Genomic DNA, 17,927 nt, shown 5'->3' with positions numbered 1-17,927 from the left:
GAGAGAACCAGCAGCTTCTTACAGGTATGTATCACAGCCACGTGTTCCCGTGCCGTCTGCACTGCCTCCACGGAGGATAGAAAAACAGAAAGGGGAAAAAAATGTAAAAGGATTTTCAAGTAGCAACGATTTGTGAGTCATTTTTGGAGACGTGTAACCTGCATGTCATCTGGTGATAAATGATGCAACGTGGTTGTTAAGAGCAGAGGAATATTGCTTGGATGGTGTTATGTGGTTTGTAAAGCCCTGGGATAGAAGACAACTGTTCCTCTGGGCTCCTGCCCAGCAGGCTGACAGTAGGCTAAATCTACTTTACTTCATTTCACGATTGCACAATCACACTACACTACACGCGCGCGCGCACACACACACACACACACAAAAGAAAAAGTATTGCAACAACTATTGTGCAGACACACTATAACAGAGTTTCAGTCACTGAGCAAATGATATTAATGGACTAAACATATTTTAGTAATGTAAAGCTTGAGAAATATGTCGTGGGAAAATGGCTGATTAAACTGATAACAAACAATCCATAAATTCACAAATATCTCTTTCCTGATCGTCACGTGACGTTTTATCCCATCCGTCAGCGGCTGCTGCAGTGATGCACTGTGCTACTGCTACTGACTTGGGATATGGGCTGATCTGAACAAATGAATGGACATCATGCAATATTCATGTAAAATGCTTAACTATTCAAATGCATAATGTAAACTGAAGCATTTATCATTCATATGCTTTAAATAAAGCTTAAAGAGGTAGACAATTATCAGAAGCCACAAACAGCTTTGTTGTTTGTCTTATTTTTACCTGTAATGCAGTAATTACCCAATTTCCTCTCGGGGATGAATAAAGTATTCTGATCCTAATTATTTATTTAACATAACCTCTTTCTTTGGCCTTAATATCTGACTTACAACCGCTTTAAGAGTGAAAAGAATTCAATGAACAACTTCAGAAGATGAGGGCAACGTTTGCCCTATTTATCTCCATAATTTAGTTCATTCAGCAGCACTGTAAGGAGGTGATAAGATACTTGGTTTGACATCCAGACCAATACAAAAACAAATACTGATTAGCAGTTTTATAACAGTTTTCACTTCAGCAGTAATTTGTGCTTATGGAGACTTCATCCACCTCCGGCCATCACGTCCAGGTCGCAGGTCGCAGGAAGAAGAAAGCGGATGATGAGACTCAGGACAGAAAACCACTGGTGGAAAAAGGAACGGCCAATGAAGGTGACTTTGATTGACAGCCATCATGTTAGTTCATCATTCTCATCATGCCCCAATACACTGATATAATTTGACTTTCTGATCGTAATATTAGTGATCAGTCTTTTAAGGACATGTAATCTGCTTAAAGTGTATGTGTGTGGGGGGTATTTCATACTTTTTTTGACAAATTGGTATAACTGCTGTATGCCTATGAAACAAATCTGTGACATTTTGTTCTGCAAAACTTGTTTGGTTTCACCAAAGGTGGTTTGGTTTCCAGTGCTCCACACCCACCTCTAATAACACAGGCTGTTTGAGGGGGTCATTAATATAATAGCATTATTAATGAGCGGCTACTCTGATTGGCTGGCAATATTGCTCCTTCCCTGACAGGAACAATGGCTGCCCTGTCAGAGGCTACCTTGCTCTCTGCAGATACAGTCGGTATTTATGGAAGGCCCACAAAACTTCACATCCTTTTACGCCGAGGGCGAAGGACAAAGCTTTAGTTACAACTCCGAAGAGTTGCTGTGTGGCTTTCTGCACGTCCAATAAACTTTAAAATCCAGAGTTAAAGTTTAATATATTACCAAATCAAGGGACAGAACCAAGTAGGGGAACACGGTGGCTGCAAGCCATCCGGCTTGCTATTGTTAAGCAAAATCAGTAAGCGTCATCCACCACTTACCCCGCCATGCAAGCGGGGTAAGGGGACACCTATGTAAAAGCTGTGTTTCGGGTTCTGGTGTGACATCATTCTAGAGGGCGTTAACATCCCCCTTTTTTCTTTTTTTTGTTGCTGTTCATGACGTACGTAGATAAGTCCCAACCGGTCGACTCTGCGTCAGCGTTGGCATTGGCCTTCCAGGGCTGATTCAAAACAGTAGATGGCACTTTGAGCCTTTTTCAACCCATGAAATGCAGATTTTTGTAAATTTGGTAAGAAATGTCAATATCAACACCAGCTTTGATGTGTTTCATCACCGTGCAGTCATATCATTCAGTTTACAGCTCAATAAACACGTTTAAGTGTTTAGGGCCTCTTTAAATGATACTATTTCCTCATAAAAAAAAAAGCTGGTGAAAGTTGGATTGAAATCAAAACTTAATTTCTAACTTAAATTCATTTAATCATCATACATTTTGTCTCTTTCTACTGAAAAAAACATACGTACAAGTTTTTCTACCTTTTCTCAGCCAATCTTTTATTCTAATGCTCATGATGTCATCAGATGCCATACATACAGCCAGTCAGATCAAATAAAAATATGAAACTCTGACCACCATTACTGCCAACCCTTGTTTTTGCTTGTAACCCAAAAGTCAGCTCATGAATATCAATGACCACTCACAGTTGTCGAGACAACTGGGAACAGTTATGCATAAAGGTATAAAAAAAACACCTTGAAAAAAACCTTGAACAAGGCTGTTAGACATGAAAATTTAAATCTAATTACTGATTTCAGCCCGACTTAAAGAGCTGTGAAAACATGAAAAGGGTTCTCTTCAATGACATTGAAATCAACACAAGGACAAGACAAATCTTGTTTTCCCATAATACCTCACTTTAATCTCATCTTGTACAGCAGAAATGGAGTGTAAATTGATGGCAGGAGAGGCGCTGAACAGAAGGAAGGTCTGGGAGCCGAGTGTTTACTATGCATTGGGAAAGGAGTCGTTCTTCTTTTCTGGTCATGACATCTGCATCCGAGAGTCTCTGGACACCTACGGAGCTCTCATCTGGCCTGGGGTGAGCTGAACTCAGAATTTGTGTCACGCTGACAGTAAGCGTCGTCAACAATGACTAATTACGACTATTGTGTGTACAGGCTATAGCTTTGTGCCAGTTCTTGGAGAACAACCAGCAGCTGGTGAACCTCATGGACAAAGCTGTGCTAGAACTTGGAGCTGGAACTGGTTTGTTGTCCATTGTGGCCAGTCTGCTGGGTAAGTCTATTCACTGTGCCTTTTCCTCTGCGGCTCTTCATGGAACTTGCCTCTGTTGAAGAAATGAAATGAAAATAGTACACAGATTGATGAAGGATCCAGTCCAATGAAAACCTTGTTTTGCAATCTCACTGTATTTACTTAACATATTGTTTTTTGATATATTAGAACTACAATTGTGAAAATGTGACTAAAGCTCCTTGAAAAACCACCCTCATCATTGTCAACATAATTAAACTGTTTCAGAAAACCAATCAACTTCTGGTAATAAATGACATCATCTAACACTCTGATTTTATTGGACAATCAATGAATTGTCATCATCAGTCTGTCAGTTGCCTAGCAACATCATGCAAGTTAGCAAGCTAGCTAGCTATCAATAAGGAGTCTCATGAACGCCTGAGAATTGGTTGTGTTCAGAGAAGGGGCGTTAACTTAAGCTTGGATCCATCCATAACAAAGATTTTAACCGTCTGTTAAGACGTACACTCCCACATGGGACCTGCTGTGGTGTTTGAATTCAGACCACAACTTAACAGATTATGTAGGGCCATCAAATGCTTCAGAACATTAAAACTAGATAGGTAATATACTTTTTTTCTCCAGGAAAAGAGCATATTAATATCATTTCTGCAGAATGTGTTATTTTCATTTAATTATTTGTGCTGTATGCAAACTTACATATAGTACCTTAACTATCATACCACTAATAAGGCATGTAAATGATAATACAAACGGACTGATGACACAATGAATGGATAATACTAAGTCACAATCATAACCAAGCTGAATAAGTAAAATGAGAAATGTTTAAGGGATTGATAGCACTGAATCTGATCGAATTTCTTCAACACCTCATCAGCTGATGGTTTGTCGCCACTTCCCAGGTGCCTGGGTAACAGCCACTGACCTGCCAGAAATCCTGTCCAACCTGACCTTTAACCTCTTGCGAAACACCAAGAGCCGCTGTCGGTACACTCCTCAGGTGGCCGCCCTCACCTGGGGTCACGACCTGGAGCGAGACTTCCCCTGCGCTTCCTGCCGCTATGACTACGTGCTGGCGGCAGACGTGGTCTACCATCACGACTACCTCGAGGAGCTGCTGGCCACCATGCGTCACTTCTGCCGGCCGGGGAGCGGGACCACGCTGCTGTGGGCCAACAAGGTGCGTTTCGAGTCGGACCTGCGGTTCACGGAGCGCTTTAAGAGCAGTTTCAACGTCACGCTCCTTTCCGAGCTTCCACAGGAGGAGGTGAGGATCTACAAGGCCACGGCGAAGGAGTGATGGAGGGCAGAGATGGAGAGCTAATGGAGAAACACAAAGGAGGGCGAATTGATGTTTGTAATGGCAGATGCTGGAATGATGTGTGTGTACAGAGGTGTAATAAGGTAATGTAATGAGGTAATGTTGTGTATAACGGAAGTAAGTGTTTATAACTGTAGGAAGAAAACACGAGACTTGAGTTTACCTCTCGCTGGTTTGGACGACTAGAGAGAAGAGACTAGAATATGAAGACATTCCTGCACAGTCCTTTAAGCTTTGTCAAGTAGAAAGTAGAAAGGAAGGTCTGAACTCGAATTAACATTTCATTTAGCTATTTTATTTACCAGTACCTTTTCATACATTTGATATTCTCTTTGACTTGATCCAGGTTCCACTGACATATTTCATTTCAAAATAAAATAACTTTGCTCTAAAACGCATGTGTAAATTATTGCCTCTACACGCATATTACTTTGAACGCGAGTAGCCTGCTAGTTATGTAGCAAGTAGATTATTAATGATGTCATAAACCTTTGGTGCTTATTCACAGAAGATTGTAAATGTTGAATTCAGTTTCTTTGTTTTTAGTTTTTGGTAATTGTTTCCAGGAGTTACTGGGTAACAATACATATTTTCACAGAAGCTTCACATCAACAAAATATAGCAAAAACTAGAATCATTCAGTTTAAAATTTCAACACAATAACAGTACCTTCCATGGAATGGCATGATGAAGCAGAACACAGGGTAAAAGACTTTTATGTTGAAAGTTACATACAGAAAATAACTTTAATGGAAACACATCAAGTATGTGTGACTGCATCCAAGTTACAATGTGACTAAAAACCTTCTTAGAGAGAGAGAGAGAGAGAGAGAGAGAGAGGTGATCAGACATCAATTTGTTAAAAGAGCTATATTAAAGTAACAATGCAAAGAATTTTCACGTCATCCATTTCCGTTACCTTGGCTTCTTGTGACGTACTTTGTCGTTTGGTAGGAAACAATCAAACAACAACAACAATCTCTGGTTCGGTGTCACATTAATTAAATTCGTTTATTAAAAAGTTCAGAAGCGACTTCTGGCTGTCCTGAGTATGGGAACGTCCCATTCTGTGTGGTCTTCACACCAGAGTGCCTGATCAGCTGTGGACGAGGTGTGCGTTTTGTGTGTTTCTTTGGGTTGTGATGGAGCTCCTCTACGACATACAGCAGGTGGATGACTTTGGTTGTTCTAGTATGGACTCCCGGCGAAGGTCGTTGGGGATGGTGCCCTCCGGACCCCATACATTGAGCTCCCTGTAGATGCCCATGTCGATCATCTCCTCCTGCCAGGGGATGGAGATGTTCCCTGAGGAGAACTCGTCAAAGAAGGTCTTGTCAGGCTCCTCCAGTGCCACGCCCTTCACCGACGAGAAGGCGCCCACATCGTCCAGGCTCTTGGCGTACACCACTTTTGGGTCGGGGACAAAGGGGGGAGGTAGGATACCTGAGGAGAGGAGATGGGAGGGTTAACCAAAAACACTGATCCTCACTGTTATAAAACTTTACTTTTATCGTCTTAAATGTTCGGTTGTTTTTCGTTCTCTGTTCTAGATTCTTCAGCACTTTTGATTTAAAAAAAAAATTTCCTGCTTGTGATTGTTTTAATTCAGCCATTCCCAAATTTAAGAATCCTGCAGCAGAAATCTGTGGCCCACAAGTATTCAACTGAAAATCACTCCAGATCTTGCAAGCCCAATACCATTCAATTTAATAATTCACATCCATATAATCCAGAAACCAACAAATGACCAGTGAATAGTCTGCAAAATTAGTGCAAATAGACTTGACACATTCATATCCTGCAGAAAGGCCATTTAACACTAGATTCAAACACATTTCCCCTGCTTTATGCAACTTTGAAATACAAAAATGAACCTTTACAGCAGCAGAATCCATTTCTAGTCAATTTTTAAAAAAAATCATATTATTTTGAAGGTGATTTTCACTGCATAAAATGGTTTGAGTGTACCATTTCCATAAAAATAAAAAAATAAAAACCTGGCAGCCCACATGCAATACCGGTGTGTACCACTAGTAGGCCACAGCCCAAACTTTGGGAAATGCTGCTTTAATCTGACTGCTTCTATATGTAAAGCATTTTGAGCTGCACCTCCAGCATGAAAGGTGCTATATAAATAATCATTATTATTATTATTATTATTATCATCATCATCACATTAAATAGAGTATTCTATTATCATTATCACTACTGCTGCATTGTGGCAACTGCCAGGACCCATGAATATAAATCATAAATGGAAAAAATAGATTAACAGCTTTAAAATAAATTCATGGCCTTAGTTTTCATTTTCATTACACATAAAACATACAGATGAATAGCAGTATACCTGCATTCAGTTTCCTCCAGTTGATTTCGCTGAAGAAGGGGTGGGCTCTGATCTCGTCACAGCTGTCATTCTTAAAGCCCATCCTTTGGTCCACCTCTTTGGCCATCAGTCCATCGCATAGGGACTTGGCATGCTCACCGAAGCAGTCTGGGTAGACCACAACGCGGGTTAGGATTCGCCCTTTCATCTCCTCACGGTCAACCTGAATGGGAAACATCCAACCAACCAAGTAATTAAACTCAGTTCACTAAATAGTTCATTTTACACCGCAGCGGGAAAACAAAGGGCCAGATACCTTCTCCCCCCGCTCTCTGAATGGATTCCTGGCAGCCATGAACTCATACAGTGTTACCCCCAGTGTGAAGTAGTCCACAGAGGTGTCATACCTCTCCCCTTTCAGCATCTCCGGTGACATGTAGCCTGCAAGATACAAAGCAACATATCAGCATCATACGTGTCGCCGTGGAAACATCTAACATGATGACCATCAACTCCAACAAATGTAACTACTTAATGCCCACGTATGGCAGATAAAGCAGAGCTGGGCAATATATCGATATAGTATTGATATCATGAAAGGAAATTTAGATATCGTCTGGGATTTTGGTAACCATTATATTGGTGATGTAACTTAGATATTGCCATTCTCTGGTCTAATAGACAACTTTTTTTTTGACTGTGTTAGCTCATTGCCCCAGTCAAATTATGCATATATTCAATAACTTATGGCAACAAAAAAAAAAAATCACAAAAATTCCTAATCCTGTCCTTCTTCGTCACTCCCAATGAAAATCTTAGCATCTTCAACTCTGCCACCTCCAGCTCCACCTCCTGTCTTTTCATCAGTGCAATTGTCTCCAAACCATACAACATAGCTGGTCTCACAACCGTCTCATAAACCTTCCTTTTAACTCTTGCTGGTACCCTTCTGTCACTAATCACTCCTGACCCTGCCTTCACTCCCTTCTTCACCTCTCTTCTGCACACCCCATTACTTTGGACAGTTGACCCTAAATATTTAAACTCATATGCCTTCATCACCTGTACTCCTTGCATCCTCACCATTCCACTGTCCTCCCTCTCATTCATGCATATGTATTCCATCTCGCTCCTACCGACCTTCATTCCTCTTCTCTCCAGTGCATACCTCCACCTCTCCAGGCTCTCCTCAACCTGCACCCTATTCTCGCTATAGAACACAATGACATCCGCAAACATCATAGTCCATGGAGACTCCTACCTGATCTCCTACGTCAACCTGTCCATCACCATTGCAAACATGAAAGGGCTCTGAGCCCTTTTACAACAAAATCTAACTTCCTCTAAAACAGTCAAGTTCGTGTGACTGCGTCACTAAGTCTGGGCAAGCGGGCAAGCAACATTCACACCAATAATATCATAAAATGCTTTGCCTGAGCCAATCAAATCATATCCCTCCCTATGCTTTGTCCCGCCCTAAATCCAGTTTTACTCAGAAATACGTCACATTACAGAAGCTCTGAATGTCATTTCACAGAGAAGTGGTCCGATATTCTGATTTTATTCGACTGTTTTAGAAAATTGAACTGAACAATTAATGTCTCTACCTGTTTGGTCATCATATCCACTTTAATAATGATCATTTATTAACGTTTTCTTGTCCGCAAATATCTTATGAAAGCACAAGTAGTCTCCTCCAAAGTGATGTCACATTATCAACATGGAGATATTGTCGCCCGGCGTTAAGTACAAGTGAAACGCACCTGGTGTTCCTGCGTAGCCTTTGGTTGTTGTTTTGCCTTCTTTCAACTCGACAGCAAGACCCAGGTCAGATATCCGCACATTCCCTGGTTAAGGTAGGAAAGATCTTTTCATCCGTCATCGTACCAATATGTTAACTTTGTTTGCACCAAGATGTGCACCTGGTGGCCCATTTGTAAGACAAATGATTATTAAACATTACATTTTTTTCCAACACAGTGGATCTAAAAGCTATATATATGAGAGCTGAGAAAAAAATACAGCTCATGGTTTAGTTTTATGATTAGAATCCCCTTTTTTTATATGAAAATCCATATATTCTTCATCCTAGGTACAACGTTAAACTCCAACCGTCGGGTCGGCGGCGGCTAAACTGGCACCCCCATTTCAACCCTTGGATTGTTGTGAGGAGGGTGTGTGGACACCCAGCAGGACTAAAAACAAAACCTGTCGAAGGGCGGATGAGTTCCTCTGTGACCCAACGGCTGTCCATACCTGGAGAGGAGATAGGGACCACCAGGTACTCCCCCTACTGAAACACAATGATGACTCAACCTGTTGAGGCATCAGCTGTGCTCCTACGACCTCCATAGGTTACGGAACTAATGATGATGATGATGATGATGATTATAATCTATTTCAGTAATTCTGTGCTCATTACAGTCTTGACTGTTAAGAATTAAGTTCATTGCAAAATTCATTCACTGATTTCCACAAACCATCATGTACCATACGCTTCATTAACTTCAGCACAACAGAAACACGCTACATGTTACATTGGAGCGATTTATCAAAGTTGTCGTTATACATCATAACTTTCACAGTACCATTAACCCCAAGTAGGGATGGTTAGTTTGTTTCTTTTTGTTTAACAGGGGAGACGGCGTCCAGTTGCACTAGGGCTGAAACTAATGATTATTCATATAATCACTTAATCTATTGATTATTATTTTTCATTAATCGCGGCCTGTCCAGGGTGTCTCCCCGCCTGCCCAATGACTGCTGGGATAGGCTCCATCATCCCCACGACTCTGAGAGTAGGATAAGTGGTTTGGATAATGGGTGGATGGATGGATTAATCCTTTAGTCTGCTAAAAGTCCAAAATACAGGGGCATCCGGGTGGTGTAGCAGTCTATTGTGCCCTTCAGACACAATTGGCCGTGTCTGCGGGTGGGAAGCCGGATGTGGGTATGTGTCCTGGTCGCTGCACTAGCGCCTCCTCCAGTTGGTTGGAGCGCCTGTTCGGGGGGGTGGGGATGGGTGGGGGACTGGGGGAAATAGCGTGATCCTCCCATGTGCTACGTTCCCCTGGTGCAACTCCTCACTGTCAGGTGAAAAGAAGCGGCTGGCGACTCCACATGTATCGGAGGAGGCATGTGGTAGTCTGCAGCCCTCCTCGGATCAGCAGAGGAGGTGGAGCAGCGACCGGGACGGCTTGGAAGAGTGGGGTAATTGGCCAAGTACAATTGGGAGAAAAAAAAATTGGGGGGGGGTCAAAAATACAGATGAATGCCCATTTTAAGTTTCCAGAATCCAAAGTGAAGTCTGAAAACTGTTTACTGAGTCTGACCAACAGCTAAATAAATAAACAAACAAACAAACAAATAAATAAGTAAGTAAGTAAGTAAAGGCAAGCAAATCTTAGCCTCTATGAAACTGCAACCAACACGTTTGGTATCTCTACTTGATGAATGACTCAAATGATTAATATGCTACCAAAATTGTAATCAGTTCATTTTCTGTTGATCAACTACTCGATTGATCACCTAAATCAACTAATTGTTTCAGCACTACTCCCCCCCAATCCCCCAGATCAACCCCAGTGTGTACCTTCATTATCCAGCAGCACATTTTCTGGTTTGAGGTCTCTGTAGATGATCCTCTTCTGGTGAAGGTGCTCCATGCCCTGGATGATCTGCGCGATGTAGAAACAAGCTCTGGGCTCGCTGAAGCCCGGGTTGTTGTCATCCACCAGGTAGATGTGGTACCTGTTGCAGTACGGGAGGGACAACATGCACGGCCAGTCAACATGCAGCTGCAATAACACCTTCATGTTGTCGTCGTTGTTTATGTCTGTATTTAACTCAGACTAAAGACAGTCGTAACACGGGCTGGATTCTGTCACCATTTGTCTTTTTCCCTCAAGTTGGAGTGACCTCAAAGCATGCGAATAGTTGTGAATATGCATCACTGGATAGGAACCGTAATATGGAGCTTCGTGATCACGAAATGTAGAATTTCAGACATACACACACACACTAGTGTAGTGTAGTTTGTACTTTGGTGGGAAGCATCGAGTGTATCTTGGTTAAATTTGTTTGATGCACCAAATCAGAAATAATTTTAACCACCCGTCTACAATAAATAGCTGTCTGTTTTGGTCATTTTCCTTAGCGTTTCTGTGTTTGCATCTAGTCTGCAGTCCACTGTATATTTTCAATACCTATGGTTCTGAATTAACACTATGTACAAGGCTCAGCGTTTTGGGTTTTTATTTTTCAAAGCCATCCAGCATGCCAGATTTCGCCACAAGAGGACACTGTTGCATAACCTCACACGAACAGGAACAACTTTTGGATCTGTGGAAACATAAAATCTGGGTGAAAATCAGTTTAAACCGATCTGCTCCTTTTAAAAAATCTGGGTATTTTTAGGTTAAAATCAGGAAAAACCAAAAACGCTGAGCCTTGACTATGTACAAGCTGATAACAGTTGACAACGGCAGAAATATTGGGTATTTTGCCGTTTCACATACGTGTAGCCCCTGATATGTGCTCATTTACAAAATGATATAAACACAATTCTGTTCAATGAAACATGCAAGTAAACAATCATACATATATGATCATAATGATCATAGATATTATCCATCCATCCATGATCCGAACCGCTTATCCTGCTCTCAGGGTCGCGGGGATGCTGTTGCCTATCCCAGCAGTCATTGGGCGGCAGGCGGGGAGACACCCTGGACAGGCCGCCAGGCCATCACACAGGGCCCACACACACACACACACACACACACACACACACACACCCACATTCATACAATTTAGTGCGGCCAATTCACCTGACCTACATGTCTTTGGACTGTGGGAGGAAACCGGAGCACCCGGAGGAAACCCACGCAGCCACGAGGAGAGCATGCAAACTCCATACAGAGGACGACCCGGGATGACCCCCAAGATTGGACTACCCCGGGGCTCGAACCCAGAACCTTCTTGCTGTGAGTCAACCGCGCCAACCACTGCGCCACCGTGCCGCCATCATACATATTATCCATCCATTCTGATTCTGATTATCCGAACTGTGTATCCTGCTCTCGGGGTCGCGGCGATGCTGGAGCCTATCCCAGCAGTCTTTGAGCGGCAGGCAGGGAGACACCCTGGACAGGCTGCCAGGCCATCACACAGGGCCGACATACACACACACATTCGCACCTAGGGACAATTTAGTATGGCTGATTCACCTGACCTACATGTCTTTGGACTGCGGGAGGAAACCGGAGCTCCCGAAGGAAACCCACGCAGACACAGGGAGTCACACATATTATGATCATTACAATCTCATCATATTGTTATTGGCATATCTGTCTTCTCTTTTCATTGTGGCTCAATTTTGTCACAAATCCTTGATATTCTACATCATATTCATCTCCAGCTGTGTGTCACAACTGACAGTAAGTGAAACTGCAATATCGCCTCTTGCATCCGTTTTTAAGACCTGCATGAAAATTCTCTATGGACATTTAAAAGTTTGAAAAAAAGTTGTTTCATTTTTTCCATTTTGAAGTCAACATTTCCATGCCAAGTTTAAAAGCTTCCAGTGAATCAGCCACAGATTTAATAATGCGGAGGGGTAATGAAGGAAAAGGTTCAGCAGCTCCTTGATAAAAGGTTTCTGTGTGTGTGTTTCTGACTTGAGCGGCGAGCTCGCGTCAGATCTCAACATTACTTGAGGTCTCCTCCGTTCATGATGGTCATGACCAGACAAAGTTCCTCCTTTGTCTGAAAGGCGTAGGCCAGCGACACAATGAAGCGACTGTGGACCCGGGCCAGAATCCTCTTCTCCACCATCGCCCCCTACAGGACAAACACGCGACAAACAGCAATGAACACAACTAGTTTTGTATGATTTTTTGGGCTCGTTTTGTCAAAACACAACACGACCACACACACAAGTAACAGAACAACTCAAGATATTTTGGCAAATTGAAACACTTCACTGAACACTACACAATAATTGACAAAAAACAATTTTGTCACCGTATGGCACACACATGGTTCATAGGATCTGACTGAACCAGTAACACACTGCTGTGCTCAAACTAAACACTTCCTACATTTCTGCTTTTCTAATGATGTAGTCTGGGTTGGATTTTTGCCAGAGATACTGCTAAACTACATGAATACATTGACCAAACACAACACACAAGACCAGTACTGCACACTGATGATAATATTTATTTCTCTCCACATTGTAAAATCAGTCAATACACCCATGCATTTGCAAAGGCTGCATTTTGCACTGAAAATCAGAGCAGAACATTTGTGGCGACAAAACAGAAAGCATGAATTAAAAAAATAAACCTAAGCATCATCTCTTTGCTAGCAGGAACTGGCCACAGCACTTCCTCCACATCACAGGATATGTCCTCTGTCGCAAGACAGTGAGGGAAGAATCTTCTTGAATGGTGAATCCATCCTTGCACAAACCCTGCGTCAGTTTGGTCGCAGGCCTCCTCCATGGCTTGAACGAGGGGTATCCTGACAAACTCCTCAATGGGCTTAAGGAAGGGAAGAGTATGGTGGGATGCTGATGAAACCAGTGTGGGACCAGAGCAGATCGGTGGAAGGATACATGGTCCCGGGTGATGATGTAGCTCATCTGCTCCGCATCCATTTGGTCTTCTGCTGCGACGACGTTGTGTAGTCCGTCTAAACATGCGAGTATGTGAGCTGTGTTGTAAGGATCTTAAGTTGGCATGGCGGTGGAGGACACCATTCTGTGTGATTGTAGTGCACGTTGGGATGCTACCACCACGTTGGCCTGGGACATTCAAAATAGCTCAGTCGCCGATGTTTCACTCTATTCGTCTTACTTTTGTCAGGTTAAAGCCAGCCTCATCTATGAAGAAGAATTCATGCAGGATTGCATCAGCATCCGTTTGCAAAACTGAAAAAAAGACAAGATTGTGTAGTATTTCACTATAGGCCTACTATAAATTTGCATGTACAAAGGTTCTGTGTTCGGTGCACAATACTGAAGTGAACATTACTCACCTCCATATGTTCATGCTTCAAGTCTTTTACTCTCTCAGAATTTATTTCAAATGGCACTTGGTAGTTGTTTCATCTGTACGTGATTTTTTTTCCCTTTTGGAGTTTTCTCTTCTTTTTTTTCCCCTCTCCAATTGTACTTGGCCAACTACCCCACTCTGCCGATACGGGGAGTGCTGCAGACTACCACATACCTCCTCCGATACATGTGGAGTCACCAGCTGCTTTTTTTCACCGGACAGTGAGGAGTTTCACCAGGGGGACGTAGTAGCATGTGGGAGGATCACGCTATTCCCCACAGTTCCCCCTCCCCCCCGAACAGGCGCCCCGACCGACCAGGGGAGGCACTAGTGCAGCGACCAGGACACATACCAACATCCGGCTTCCCACCCGCAGACACAGCCAATTGTGTCTGTAGGGATGCCCGACCAAGCCAGAGGTAACACAGGGATTCGAACCGGCGATCCCCGTGTTGGTAGGCAATGGAATAGACTGTCATGCCACCCAGATGTCCCATATCACATTATTGACCAAAACCATGTTTAAGATAACCCTCTCTTGTTCCTCTGAGAATATTGGGCCCCTTCCTCCTTGACGTTCTCGACCCTCAATCCTATGTAGACTGATCAAAATACATGTACAATATCACAGGGCAGTGTACGAAGCACCGTTTCAAACATGGGACGCAGTGAATGGGCACCTCAAAGTACTGATGCAGTGCCTATAGTAGTGATTTTACTGTAGACAGTGGAGAAAAGTTGTTTTTCACCTGTGCTTGTGTCAAAATGTCCGAATTACTGTTGCAACAGAAGGTCTCCTGAGGCTGGGCTGAACCCTCTGTCCAGCCCGTGGTCCACAACATGGTCAACCAACGTTGCTCAAATCTCATCTGATAAATCTGGTCCTCGTCTTCTTTGTCCACATCCTCCTCCAAGTCCACCTCTCCTTCTTCCTGCAACGTTGCCTTCCGTTTTTGTTGATGACAGGTACACTCACCTGTTCTCTTTTTATAGTGCTTACACCTGATTGGTCAGCTTACGAATAGGCACGTGACGGCCGTGCTTGAGCGACTGGTTCATCGGTGTGGTATTTTGAAAGGCGGCGCCTTGAAATGGCAAAGACGGGACATCGTGTTAAGATTTCTGTGTCTAATGTAGACAAGTGTCTTCAGTGTTTTGCAAAACGTATGAGGCCGAGAATGTGCCTCAATGTGCAGTGTGTTTCAGTGTGGAAGCAACTGTAAAAAAAACTGCAATACTCGTACCGCCAACTTTAACATAAAGTCCCAACTTATAGTTAAGTTAAAAGAAAAGCTCCGACTGCGTGCTTTTTGTCCATGAGGACGTATGAATATAGTCTTACAAATATTGTCTTCCCTACATACAAGAACATAACCCGTTTAAAGGTTGAGGTTGCGTTTCAGAACGATGACCCCAGGCAAGTCAAGGGCGAGATATGTGCCAAGCAGTTCCATTCAGACCGGCTTTCCACTAAAGCTCTCAGTAATCACTCTATCCTTGTATCTGTGTTTAATACTGTTAGCTAAGGCCAGAAGAGACAGAGGCAGGGACAAAGATGATTAATACCATCACAGGCTGCTCGTGGCACACCTCATGAACATGAAGCTCGCGAAAACTTTCTTGGAATTCAACCGTACGCATGCGCATCGCTCATCAACGCTAAACTCGAAATTGCAGCAAACTACGGACACAACACCTCTTCAGGAAGTTCCTCTGTACCATTTAACCCCCCCCCCCAACAAACAAATACCCCCAAGACACCATCAGCGATATCTACATTTGTGTTGATTATGATCCAATTTACTCCCATGTGAGTGTTGATAGATAAATTGGCTATTATAATAAAGAACGAAAACGCTGACAACTGACATTAGACCCTAGAAACTGATGATTGTTTACATCCCGTCATGAGAAATATCTAGCCCCAACACTACCTTCTGCAACCGACAGCATACATTTCATTTCAGCCCTTGACCCGCATATTGAAGTTTGGTCATCCCTGATATAGAAAATAAAAATGTCAACGCACCTCCCGCCATCATCAGAATGAATCACTTCTCTTTCTATTGTGACAGATAAAAGCAGGTAGAGCTTTACGGTTGGCGTAATACTACCGGTTTTATTATTAGTAAGACTTTATATGCTATGACATTGATATTGTTTCATGTTTCATATGGACTGTAGTGGAAGTCCCATGTGCGATATGTTCCCTTCTCAAAAACGTAGCTACGATGGTACATTTGTGGAAAATGTACCTTTGTATATAAAAATGTGCTCCTCTTGTACTTCTGTTTGAGTGTTTTAATCCTTGTAAATATTTCTACTACACATATCACTAATGACCCTTTCATGCATCAAATTTGGGGAGTTCAATTTCATTGTACTTGTGCCATGACAATAAAGGGACCTGAACTGAACCGAGTAGTTCTCCAGACTAGGTTGAAGGTCTGTAGTTCATATGGCTGACCAACAAAGACATGGACGTGTGATGATGCCGCCATTATTCACTGTAAAAAGAAAAAGCTGGGAAAAAAAACAAACCCAAAAACTAAAATTGACCTTTACTGTCTCACCTCATAGCCTTTCCTCTTCTTCAGCCTTTTCTTATTGAGCTTCTTACAGGCGTATAATTTTCCTGTGGCCTTCATCTGGCAGGCGGACACTTCGCCAAAGCCGCCTTTCCCCAGTACACGGAAGTCCAGGAACCAGTCTGCATCCATAGGCTGCATCTCGAGCCACTTCCACTGCAGGAACCTCTTCAGGTACATGCTCTCCAGGAAAAAAATGAACGGGGCCTCACGGAGATAATCCAGGACCACCGCAGAGGCCGAGACAAAGAGTTCGTCGTCGGCCTCCTGCTGGCCTTCCTTAACCTTAGCGATGACGTCCTCGGACAGGAAGGGGCAGAAGTGCTTGGCGGAAGGTTCCATGTAACGCTGGACGATCTTGGAGGCCTTTTTCACCCGGTCGGCGTCCTCGGCCAGGTCATAGTCCTCGACATCCCGCCACAGACGGCAGGCCCCATGATACTCCGGGGCTGCGTCCAAGAATTCCCTGAAGAGCCGTTTGCCGATGGGCTGGTCCATGCAGACGGAGTCAAAGCTCAAATCCAAGGTGTCCCTCAGACCCTCGCACACGGTGATGTGGGGCAGCTTGAGACGGCTGTGGTACTTTTTGTCCCGCGCTGCTGCCTGGTTGGAGCCATCAAGGCTCCCGCGAGCGTTGATGTAGGCAGAGTTGGCCACCACCGTGGTCAGGCCTCCGATGTCCATGCTGGCGGCAGGTCAACGTCGGGCGCCTCAAACGGAGAACATTGTAAACTAGGAGGTGTGGGGAGGGGTGGGGTGGGTACACAGATGATCAGGTATACAGCAAAAGCAAACACGTAAAAATGCAAAAAGATGCAACGGGAGGTTGAGATTAGCAGGGAGTGACGGAGCACACAGAGGGAGCATGGGAGAGAAATGAGAGATTTGAGACCAGGGGCTGGACTAGATCCCGCTACACTTTGATGAGCTTTACCCCCTCTCTTGTTCACACAGATATGTACACACATACACAGACACACACACACACACCCCTGAGTCAACACCTTTCAGTAATCCATTAACACCCTAATGCCCCAGACAAAGTGTGAGTGCCCAAGCTGGGACAGGCAGATAGACTGAGTGCCTTTGTACCAGTCAAGCAAGCAGCAACTCACATACAGAACCACTACGGGCAGTGACAGCAAACCCACTGTAGGCTGTGAAAAATGAGTTGCTGCATTTCTTAAAGGTATCGCTCCAGTTTGAAGAACAAGAGCTTGCATCATTAGTCTTGAGGCCTTTCACACCATCCAAAATACACCCTGGCAATGATTTGCTTCTTACTTCCGAGGTATATGCGTCTGCAGATTTAGTGGCCAACAGGAGCACGATAAGGGATGGGAAAACAAAGACAAACAACACAACTCCTACACTATGAGGCAAACCTGAGGTGTCTGAATCCATAATCCTGAAAGATAATGAAAGTTGACACTTGCGTTGAAGTACTGGAAGGTACACGTGTTACTTAACAGTGGTGAG

At 43.5% G+C, this 17,927-nt stretch overlaps 2 protein-coding genes across 2 annotated transcripts; one reads left to right on the top strand and one right to left on the bottom strand.

Annotated features, from left to right (window-relative positions):
• mettl21cb (methyltransferase 21C, AARS1 lysine b) lies at positions 1-4,859 on the top strand. The gene is made up of 5 exons (XM_056289919.1): positions 1-24; positions 1,100-1,244; positions 2,813-2,973; positions 3,053-3,170; positions 4,058-4,859. The coding sequence occupies exons 2-5, from the start codon at positions 1,127-1,129 to the stop codon at positions 4,453-4,455; spliced, it is 795 nt and encodes a 264-aa protein (XP_056145894.1). The 5' UTR covers positions 1-24; positions 1,100-1,126; the 3' UTR covers positions 4,456-4,859.
• Positions 4,860-5,461: 602 nt separating this feature from the next.
• On the bottom strand, positions 5,462-17,132 carry LOC130120714 (rhodopsin kinase GRK1-like). The gene is made up of 7 exons (XM_056289410.1): positions 16,434-17,132; positions 12,516-12,643; positions 10,395-10,552; positions 8,566-8,649; positions 7,119-7,243; positions 6,824-7,025; positions 5,462-5,919 (listed from the first exon to the last, which is right to left on the bottom strand). Exons 1-7 carry the CDS (start codon positions 17,130-17,132, stop codon positions 5,630-5,632), a joined length of 1,686 nt encoding a protein of 561 aa, XP_056145385.1. The 3' UTR covers positions 5,462-5,629.
• Positions 17,133-17,927: the final 795 nt, after the last annotated feature.

Source organism: Lampris incognitus, chromosome 11, assembly GCF_029633865.1.
Source record: "Lampris incognitus isolate fLamInc1 chromosome 11, fLamInc1.hap2, whole genome shotgun sequence".
In the NCBI taxonomy this organism is placed as follows: domain Eukaryota; kingdom Metazoa; phylum Chordata; class Actinopteri; order Lampriformes; family Lampridae; genus Lampris; species Lampris incognitus.
This window is presented reverse-complemented; position numbering and strand designations above follow the sequence as displayed.